This window comes from Pelophylax lessonae (genome assembly GCF_965119305.1).
Source record: "Pelophylax lessonae genome assembly, chromosome: 5".
Lineage (NCBI taxonomy): Eukaryota > Metazoa > Chordata > Amphibia > Anura > Ranidae > Pelophylax > Pelophylax lessonae.
In genome coordinates this window covers 112651420-112661601 of record NC_138772.1, presented here as the reverse complement: position 1 = coordinate 112661601, position 10182 = coordinate 112651420, and the positions used below count along the sequence as shown (strand labels likewise).

Sequence of the window (10182 nt, the reverse complement as noted above, 5' to 3'; positions counted from 1 at the left end):
CTGCAAATACTTTCTTTACTGTCTTACTGGACAAAAATGTTACAAGAGATCCCCGTCCAGTTGTCGGTTTTCCTGATGTTTTTCTGTCTTTCAATCGCTGTTTTCTTTTTTCACTGTCCTGAATACTTTTATCAAGGTGATTTTTAAGAGGAACATCATACTGTGATAAAAGTAGGACAATTTCCAGAAAGTTCCCATGGTTTATTTCACTGTTATTTAAATTGTACAGTGATTCATTAGTGCCATGGGCACGAAATGGCAAACCCTGTTTTCCAAGCAGTTTTACAATATCAAATATACGGTTTAATACCTCAATATTTTGAAGTATCTCCTTTTTTCTTCTGGAAGCATGAGCTTGATTTATTAATGTGTCAATGCTTCTATTCTTTTTCACGGTGAAATAAGCACTAACAGCATCACAATGGCTTTTAGAAGATTCATGCTTATTTGCTGCCTGATAGCAATGCCGAAAATTAGTACAACCACTAGTGAACGAGGAAGAGGAATCAGAAAAGGCAATGCATATGCTGCAAAAAAATGCTTCTAACTTCCGATTCTTCATCTTACAACTTAGCCATGAACGCTTAATACGATCCCCATTAGGCTTTTTGCGGTAATAAAAGTCCGCTTCTTGAAAAGGAAGATCTTCGCATTCAGTCCTGGTTGGCTGAAAAGGGTGTTTTTCAACAAAATGTATTTTTTCTCCTATGGAACATGCAGGAGGAAGACAAAAAAGTATTTCTAATGGATCACTCATCACACTCTCTGATATGTCTTCTGGTGCGATACATTCTAATTCAGGAAGGTCTTCAAAAACATCTGGATCATTCATATGTGCTTGCTCTCTATATTCTGACACCAGCTCTTCCTCGTCCACCTGCATTTCTGCTTGTTCACTCACATCCTCTTCACCAGATACAACTGGCATGCTTAAAGAATGACTTGGTCCAGCAGAAACCTCATCAACAGGAGTTCTTTCATGTATACCATCAGCCTAAAACGAATTTTATTTTGTCAACCTACTTTAAACTTCCCAAAAAGATCTAGATCAGGGTTTCTCAACCAGGTTTCCTTCTGAGGCTGCTAGTTCCTTGAGCAATGGGCAATTTCTGCCTCTCAGATAAGTTTCCAATGACACCATTGTTACTTTTAGCTCTCTGTAAGGGGGGTAATTCTTCCCAATGATGACAAGTGTAAGGAGCATTCTTCCCACTGACTGTCACACTAATATGAGTTGTATATTTTTAATTTTTAGCAGGGGTTCCCTGAGACCAGAAATTTATTCATGGGTTCCTCTGTGTTGAAAAGGTTGAGAAATGCTGCTCTACATGTAACCAAGAAACTCCGGGAACTCCATGCATGGTAACACAATAAAAGAAAAAAAAAAAACTCATGCAAACAAATGAGATAATCAATACTTACCTTACATGTAAGATTTTATGTGATTTCAAATAGGTAAAAATATATATAAAAAATAAAACTGTGATCATGGAAAGTCAAGTGTGCACACTCCTTGATAATCCATCTTGAATCTTAAATGTAAAACTCATCATGCACATGCAAACAGACTAGGTATAGTCACTCTTGTTATCAGAGTGAATATACACTTCTGCACCATAAAATGTAAGAACCAGCCTTAACTTTTGAACTTTTTACATACCACCAAAAAAGATAGTTTCATCTGCTTAGGATCCCTTCCTGCTAACTCAAGTTCTTTCGACCGTTTTTCTCGTGTTTTCTGAGCACCACCCTTCTCTTTAGATTTTATTTTACTCCTCTCCATATTTATCAATATGAAAACAACTGTAAAATGTATGAAATACCAAAACATGACAATGAGCTACATAAAACCAGCAAACTTTTACTAATTCTGCAATCCAAAACTTCACTAATCACATGATAATATAGGGATAAAAACCAAAGTAAAACACATATCTAATGTAGGACTCTGCTCACTTTAGGTGCAAAACGTATGTGTAGAATGAAGAATCTGCCTGAAACAGTGGGCCACAAAATACCAGTAACATAGAAACATGGAATGTGTCGGCAGATAAGAACCATTGGGCCCATCTAGATTGCCCAAATTCTGCCTAAAAAAAATAGCATACTTCTATTAGCCCCTGGCCTCATCTTATATCTAGAATAGCCCTATGTCTACCCCCATGCATGATTTAACTGCTTCACTGTATTACCCTCTACAACTTCTGCAGGAAGCGTGCATCCACCACCCTCTCACCAATTACTTCCTGATCTTGCCTAAACACAACAATATCATAATGATAATATAATGCAGGATTGTATCCAATGCCATGTATTATAATACAGTAACAAGAATATGCAAAGTGCTGCTTAATACAAAGTGCTGCTTAATTGTGACTTTTACATTAACGGGAAATACACACAAAGAGCAAAGTTCTTTTATAGAGAATTAGATGTGAATTTTTCATAAATATACATGTTGAACAGATGATTAAAGGGATACAGTTATTTGGATATCACCAAAACAACTTTAGCTTAGTAAAGCAGTTTGGATTTACAGATCATGCCTCTGAAGTCTCACTGCTCATTTGCCATTTAGGCGCTAAATCACTTTGTTTCTGTCCATGCAGCCCTAGCCACACTTCCCCTGACTGTGACTGACACAGCCTGCATGAAAAAAATGGTTTCATTTTCAATCAGATGTTACTTTCTTTAGAAGTTTCTATGTCCTGCTCTGTAAATTGAAATTTAACCACGCAAAGTTGTTTCAGTGACTAACTATGGTGTCCCTTTACCCCTTCATGCTTGAGCCTTTTTCTGACACTTGTTGCTTACGCTTTAAAATCAGTATTATTTGCTAGAAAATTACTTAGAGCTCCCAATTATATATATATTAGCATAGACCCTTGAGAATAAAATGGTGGTTGTTGCTGTTTTTTTTTGTCACACTGTATTTGCGCAGCGGTCTTTCAAATGCAATTGTTTTGGAAGAAATACACTTTCATGAATTAAAAAAAATCTAAACAGTAAAGTTAGCCCAATTTTTTGTATATTGTGAAAGATGATGTTATGCTGAGTAAATAGATACCCAACATGTCATACTTTAAAATTACATGAACTCGTGGAATGGCAAAAAACTACAGTACTTAAAAATCTCCATAGTGAAGCTTTAAACATTTGTAATGGTTACCTTTTTAGAGGTCTGGTGCTGGATTTATTGCTCTCGCTCTAATGATGGTGGCGATACCTCAAATGTGTAGTTTGAACATTGTTTATATTTGCAGGTGTGACATAGGTATGTGTTCACTTATGCGTGAAAGCACGGAGGGATGGAGCACTTTAAATGTATTTTTTTCTTATTTATGTTACTGTATTTTTTTAATTTTTACACTGTACATTTTATTACTTGCCTACCGGCATTTTCACCCCCTTCCTGCCCAGGCCAATTTTTAGCTTTCAGCGCTCTCACGCTTTGAATGACAATTGCGCGGTCATGCTGCACTGTACCCATATGAAATTTTTATCATTTTTTTTCACACAAATAGAGCTTTCTTTTGGTGGTATTTAATTATCTCTGGGTTTTTTATTTCTTACAAAAAAAAAAAAGAAAAAATACAGAAAATTTTGAAAAAACTTTTTTTTCTCCTTCAATGAAGTGCGCTGATGAGGCGGCACTGATGGGCACTGATAGGCTGCACTTATGGGCACTGATGAGGTGGCACTTATGGGCACTGATGAGGTGGCACTGATGAGGAGGTACTAATATGCCGCACTGATGAGCACTGATAGGCGGCACTTATGAGCACTTATTGGATGGCACTGCTGGGCACTGAGAGGCGGCACTGAGAGGCGGCACTGCTGGACGCTGATGGGTGGCACTGATGGCAGGCACTGATGGGTACTGACTGGCAGCACTATGGGCACTGATTGTGGGCACTGATGGGGGGCACTGATGGAGGGCACTGTGGGCACTGATGGTGGGCACATTGTATTTTATTTACCTCTGTTGTAATCAGGGCACTGGTGATCAGTGCCCTGATTACATTCTTCTGTGTCCCCGGCGGCTGATCGGCTCTGCTCCTTCCTCACACGCAGTCTCTGTGTGAGGAAGGAGCGCTGGCGATGAGAGATGATCTCATATGTTTACATATGAGATCATCGCTCATTGCATGGGCCGATCACGTGGTAAATGGCCGCTGTGATTGGCCATTTACCACGATCTGTGATTGGCTGTGTCCAAGTGACACGGCGGACACAGATTTTCCCCGATGCGCGCTCGCGGGAGCGCGCGGGGAGCCTGTCACTGGGAGGCCGTTTAAAGATGGCCTCCCTGAAATTAGAGCCCGCGCTGCAGCCGTCTTTCGGCTATAGCGCGGACCGGAAGTAGTTAAAAAAAAATTATTGATCACTTTTATTGCTGTCACAAGGAATGCAAACATCCCTTGGTGACAGTAATAGGCAGTGACAGGTACTCTTTATGGATGGATCGGGGGTCTATAAGACCTCAAATCCCTCCACTGCATTTTAAAGCACTCAAAAGCAAAGTTTGGTTGCTTTGAATACTGCCATTTTGTTTTTTTTAAATCTTTCGCCTTTAGGTCTCCAGTGACCGGAAGTGATGGTATGACATCCCCTTCCGCTGCTTGTGATAACAGCCAAGCAGCTGCTTAGCCACACTGGTTGTTATCACAAGAAAGTCGACTGATTGCATACTAGCTCATTATGCCTTTCTCTTTACAGGGCTTTTTTTTTCTCGGTTTTTTGGGGGACTTTACTTCCTCTTTAAAGAGGAAGTAAACCCTCCTCGGACACTTTTACCTATAGGTAAGCCTATGATAAGGCTTACCTATAGGTACTATATCTCCTAAACCTGCACCGTTTAGGAGATATTTACCTTACATGCAGCCAGTGACGTCACTGGGGCATGCGCTCTGAAGGAACGGTCGCTGGTGCCATTCCTTCAGAGTCCGGTGCCGTGACTGTCGGCTCCCGCGCGACGTCACCGCGGCTCCGGCCAATCAGATGGCCGGATGCCGCGATCCCGGAAGACGGGCGACTGGATATGTCGCCCATCATCCAGCTAAGCGGGCGGCACGGCGGGGGCTCGTTCTAAGGTAAGTATTTCATAATGAGTTAGTATGCGATGCATACTAGCTCATTATGTCTTTCTCTTGCAAGGTCAAAAAAAAAAAAAAAAAAGGGTTTACAACCTCTTTAACTGGCCTGTATACAGCATGTATATTGATGTATAGCTGCTCCTGGCTCTAAATACTTGTCTCATACCTGTATAATACAGGTATGAGACAGGTATATAGTGCCAGGAACAGCTAGACATCAATATACAGGCTGTATACAGTGCCAGGGGGTAAGTACAGGGAAAAAATGCTCCACATGATGTCCACACATCACATCATGACACTTTTTTTTTTTTTTGTCACTCACTGGAAATTCTTCTCCTAGTCCCGACCACGTCCTCACAGACAACACCGCAGCAGCCAGGTAACTTCACTTTAAATCTGGATTAACGATTTGCCGCCGTAAGTTTACCAGGCCCCTCTCTTCTGCATCGGCCCCACGTTGATGGATGGAGGGAGGAGCCGGAGGTGGGCGGAGCCGAGCGGCTGGGGCCAGTAATCGGCGCGGAGGACGGCTGACCGCGGCGCTTTGCATGGGTCCTCCTCTCTGCTCTGGAGACCGTGACGTCACTGGTTGCTAGACGCTAAGCGGTGATCTAGCAACCAGGTCTCCAGGGCAGGGCAGTCGCCGGAACTTCCAGGAAGTGACAGACAGTGTCAGCGCTGCGTGCGGTGTGACTGTGTAAGTGCCTGAGCGGCGCGCCTCCCATTTTCAATCGAGTACCGGCTGACACAATACTGAGCGGCCTTTTCTGAGGGGGATCAGATCGGCCCAGGGGGAAATTGCCACCTTGCCCCCCGGCCCAGCCCGCGCCTGTCTTCCATAAATAACTTTTTGTCTCATTATTGTGTTGAGCCGGCGGCTCTTTCTTCTGTTAATTTTGGTTTACAAGTCCTGTCAGTTGACAGAGTTAATTAAACTTTTGTTCAGCACCTGCCCGCCCTGTTTGTGTACGGCGAGTTATTTCCCAATACGTATGCTGCCATGGAGTCTGTCAGGAAAACTGAAAATTTATATCAAATACTTACCGTAATTTTCCTTTCCTGATTAACTCCATGGCAGCAGGAGTTCCCTCCCAGTTTCTAAGGAGAATAGTTACAGAACACGTGTGCTGAACAGGTGCAAAGATTTATGGGAGTGGATGTCCTATAGGGTAGGTTTGGAGGCGGGACTAAACCCTATACGTATGCTGCCATGGAGTCCATCAGGAAAGGAAAATTACGGTAAGTATTTGATATAAATGTTCTGTTTTTTTCATCAATTTAGGCCAATGTGTATTCTGCTAAATGTTTTTGGTAAAATTCAGATTTATGTAATTTTTATTTATTTATTACTAGTAATGGTGGCGATCAGCTTTTTTTAGCGGGACTGCGACATGGCGATGGACAGATCGGAAACCTGACACTTCTGGGGGGACCAGTGGTTTGCCGTGTTTTCATAGACAGACCGGCGTTCTGTCTCCATGGGAACGATTGCGGGTGCCCGGCGGACACAGAGCCGACCTACTGCAACAGAACTACGGCAGCTGGTCAGCAAGTGATTAAAGTGGAACTTTAGTCAGAAAAAAAGATCTAGCTAGATCACTTTAGACTGGCCCCTTTTGCAGGTATAGCTATGTAAAACATTAAAAATAAATGCCTATAAGATTTAAAATCCAGTAATACACTGTCTCACCCTGCTCTGCACATGCTCAGTTACTCTCCCTTTTTCAGCACTTTTAGGCACTGCCGAGTTTGTAGAGGCCAATCTGCTGACAGCCTTAAAGTGGAAATAAATCCTCCTATCCTTTACAGCCAATGAAGCTGCCTCTGTTTGATCTGCAACTGCCATGGTATTGCACATGTGATCAGTTATGACACCAGCCATTTGATGGTTTGACAGATGGTTGGATGGTTGAGGACACAAGCAAATGTGACACTTAGCAATCCCAGCATTCCACAAATGTAACTGTTTTTCGAACCCTATAAATCAATGGGTTTAGTTCTGCTTTATTATTTACTGCTGTTCTGGCACTCTGGGCTTCAACAAAATAGCAGCCTCCAGCAAGAAAAAGCATGCGCAATGCTGAGACAATTTACAGCACACACAAATTTTGGTAGCATGATTGTTGCGGAATGTGGAATGCTTGTTCCTTGCTAAAGAACGTTGTTTTTGTTGTTATGGGTGAAGTTCCACTTTAAGATAATAAGGAAGGTATAACATATATTGTTTTTTTTTTAAGGACAGACAGGGCATTCTTCTTGTGATATTGACAATGGATTTTTTTTCACAATCCTTAGACTATAAAACAAAACAAAACAAAAAAAAAAACTAAACAAAATGCCCTTTTTCTTTATTTTAGCTGTGTAAAGCGGAAACTTGTCTATCAAATATTTACCATAATTTTCCTTTCCTGATGGCCTCCATGGCAGCATTCATTTGGGTTTAGCCCCGCCTTCACTCCTACCCTATAGGACCCCACTCCCATCAATCTTTGCTCCCATTCAGCACGCTTGTTCTGTAACTAGCCTACTCAGGAACTGGGAGGGGACTCTTGCTGCCATGGAGTCCATCAGGAAAGGAAAATTACAGTATGTATTTGATAGACATTTTTCTGTTTTCCTGACAGACTCCATGGCAGTATACGTTTGAGCAATAATTCGCCCTACATAATCGGGTGGGCAGATGCTGAACAAGAAGTTTTAATTGACACTGTCAACCAACAGGACTTGTACACCAAAGTTAACAGAAGATAGAGTCCAGAAAGTGTTTATAGAAGACCAGGGGGCTGTCTTGCAGATTACTTCAGGGGCAACATGCCTTGAGACTGCCCAAGATATTGAGACACTTTAGGTCGAGTACGCTGTCACCGCTTTTGGAGGCACCGAGCCCTTCACTTTATAGGCCCACTGGATGGCCTGCACAATCCGGGGGCGTAACTACAGGGGTTGCAATTGCAACTGGGCCCCATGCTCCAGGGGGCCTGTGCGGCTCCCCTGTACACATGAATAGGAGGGGCGGCGGGGGCAGCATGTAGAGAAATCACTGTCCTCCTTTTTCCTCCTGTAGCTGCAGATTGGTTCCTCTGTATGCTGTCCCCGCCACTCCTCCTATCCAGTTCACTTGTGTTCTGCTGTCTCTAGGCCCCTGTGTGCTCCTCTAGTCCCCCCCCCCCAGCACTGTGCTCCCTCCCCTATCCTTTCAGCTGCTGCAGGGGATGTGTCACAATAGAGAACCAGGAAGGGGTTCGGTAAATATGTGATTTATGTGAAATATGTGATTTACCAGCTCCTTCCTTTTCTGAATGGACAGAGTCATAGTCAGTGACATTGTAAAATAAAATAACATGATAAAAAAATAATGCAATTAAAATACCAAAAAATAAAAACTACTGACACCAGTGGTTGAACTTCCAGGATCGCAAAGGTCACACTTGCGACCTGGCCCTGGCATTCCACCACCGTGGGGAGGCCCCAAGATGGCAGGAAGGGGGCCCACTGCAGATCTTGTGAAAGGGTCCCGCTGCGGGACCATAATAAAGGGCCCCGCAACGAGAGTAAAGGGCCCCAGCTTTGAAGGGAAGCCCTGAAGTTTCTAGTTACACCTCTGATCCACGCAGCAATTGATCTTGACGAAGCATGCACCCCTGTTTCTCCCAAAGAAGAGAACAAATAGGTACTTAGACTGTCGAAAGGGCGTTGTGCCTTCTAAACACTGCCCACATCAAGTGGATGGACGACGGAATTCTCACTTGATCTGAAGGTAGAAAGAACAATCTCCTGGTTCTCATGAAAAACAGGGGTAATCTTGGGATTTGACTCAAGCATAGGAATTAGGACCTCTCTGTCTGGGAAGAAACTTGGAAAAGGCTCTTTCAAGCCCAGAGCGTGAATCTCAGAAATCCTCTTTGCTGATGTGATAGCCACCAGGAGAACTGTTTTACTGTACTGTCTTTAATCAAGAGCAGCTTGTCCAATTCCGAGCAACAAGAAGAAAATTGAGGACCAGTGGGAGATCCCATTCGGGGAATCTCAGTTTTCTCTGGGGCCTGAGTCTCACTGCCCTCTTAAAGAACTGATGGACTAGCACATGCCTGGCCCAAAACACTCCCATGAAAGCTGAAATAGCGGATACCTGCACCCAGAGCGAGCTAACCCACAGGGACAGGTCCAGGCCTGACTGTAGGAAGCCCGGGATATCTTGGACTGCAGGTGCAACCAATAGACTGACTCTGGTGGACAAATGGTCTGTGAACTTAGAACATATCCTCTCATAGACTCTATTAGTGCTCTTACTTCTGGAATCCAAGAGTGTAGGGATGACCTCTTTGGGGCAACCTAGAGCCTCCAGCCTTCCCCGTTCAAGAACCAAGTACCAAACCTTCAGGTGCAGATGAGCCGGGCATGGATGTAGGGTAGTGCCCTGAGACAGCAGGTCCAGTCTGGGAGGAAGAGGAATCAGATCTCAGTAACTGAGCAGCATCAATAGGGGAAACCTGGGCCTGTTGGGCCAGTACGTGATTATCGCCACGGCAGGAATTGAGGAACAACCGGAATCAGAGAGAAGGCATAGGCTCTGCAAAACTTTGTAATACTTTGCTAGTTTGTTGTTGCATGGGGACACAAAAAGGTCGAACTCTGGGGAGATCCTCAGGGACAGGACCCACTCGAAGACTCCCCTGTGTAGAGCCCACTTGTTGACCAGCCAGGCTCGAGAGAGAAAGTCTGCCTGCACATTCTGGACTCCGGAGACATAGGTTTCTGATAAGTTGGACAGGTTCTTTTGCGCCCAGGTCATTATTGGCTCCACCTCTCGTATCGGGGACAAGCTGCGAGTTCCAGCGTCTCCTCACGTAGGAGTCCAATCTGAGCATCACTGAACAACCCCGCGTTAGATGACTGAAGGCCTGTAGCACCTGGAAAGCTGACCAAAGCTCCAGGATGTTGGAGACTATCACATTGGGAGGGGAGACCCACGTGCCCTGCGCCATTTCTGATAGACATGGGTGCCCCAACCTATATTGCTGGCATCTGAAGTTATTGTGACCCACGTGACGGGGACTATGGAGCGGCAACTGAGGAGATTTTC

At 43.9% G+C, this 10182-nt stretch overlaps 1 protein-coding gene across 1 annotated transcript in view; it reads right to left on the bottom strand.

The window, feature by feature from the left end:
* Positions 1 to 8801: 8801 nt before the first annotated feature.
* LOC309555579 (GTP-binding protein Rheb-like) overlaps positions 8802 to 10182 on the bottom strand; it is a gene marked incomplete at its 3' end in the record, with an annotated part of 41968 nt that continues 40587 nt past the window's right edge. Inside the window, exon 7 of the mRNA XM_082257638.1 lies at positions 8802 to 9045. Within this exon, the coding sequence (XP_082113764.1) occupies positions 8802 to 9045 (244 nt within the window). The remainder of the gene's footprint in view (positions 9046 to 10182) is intronic.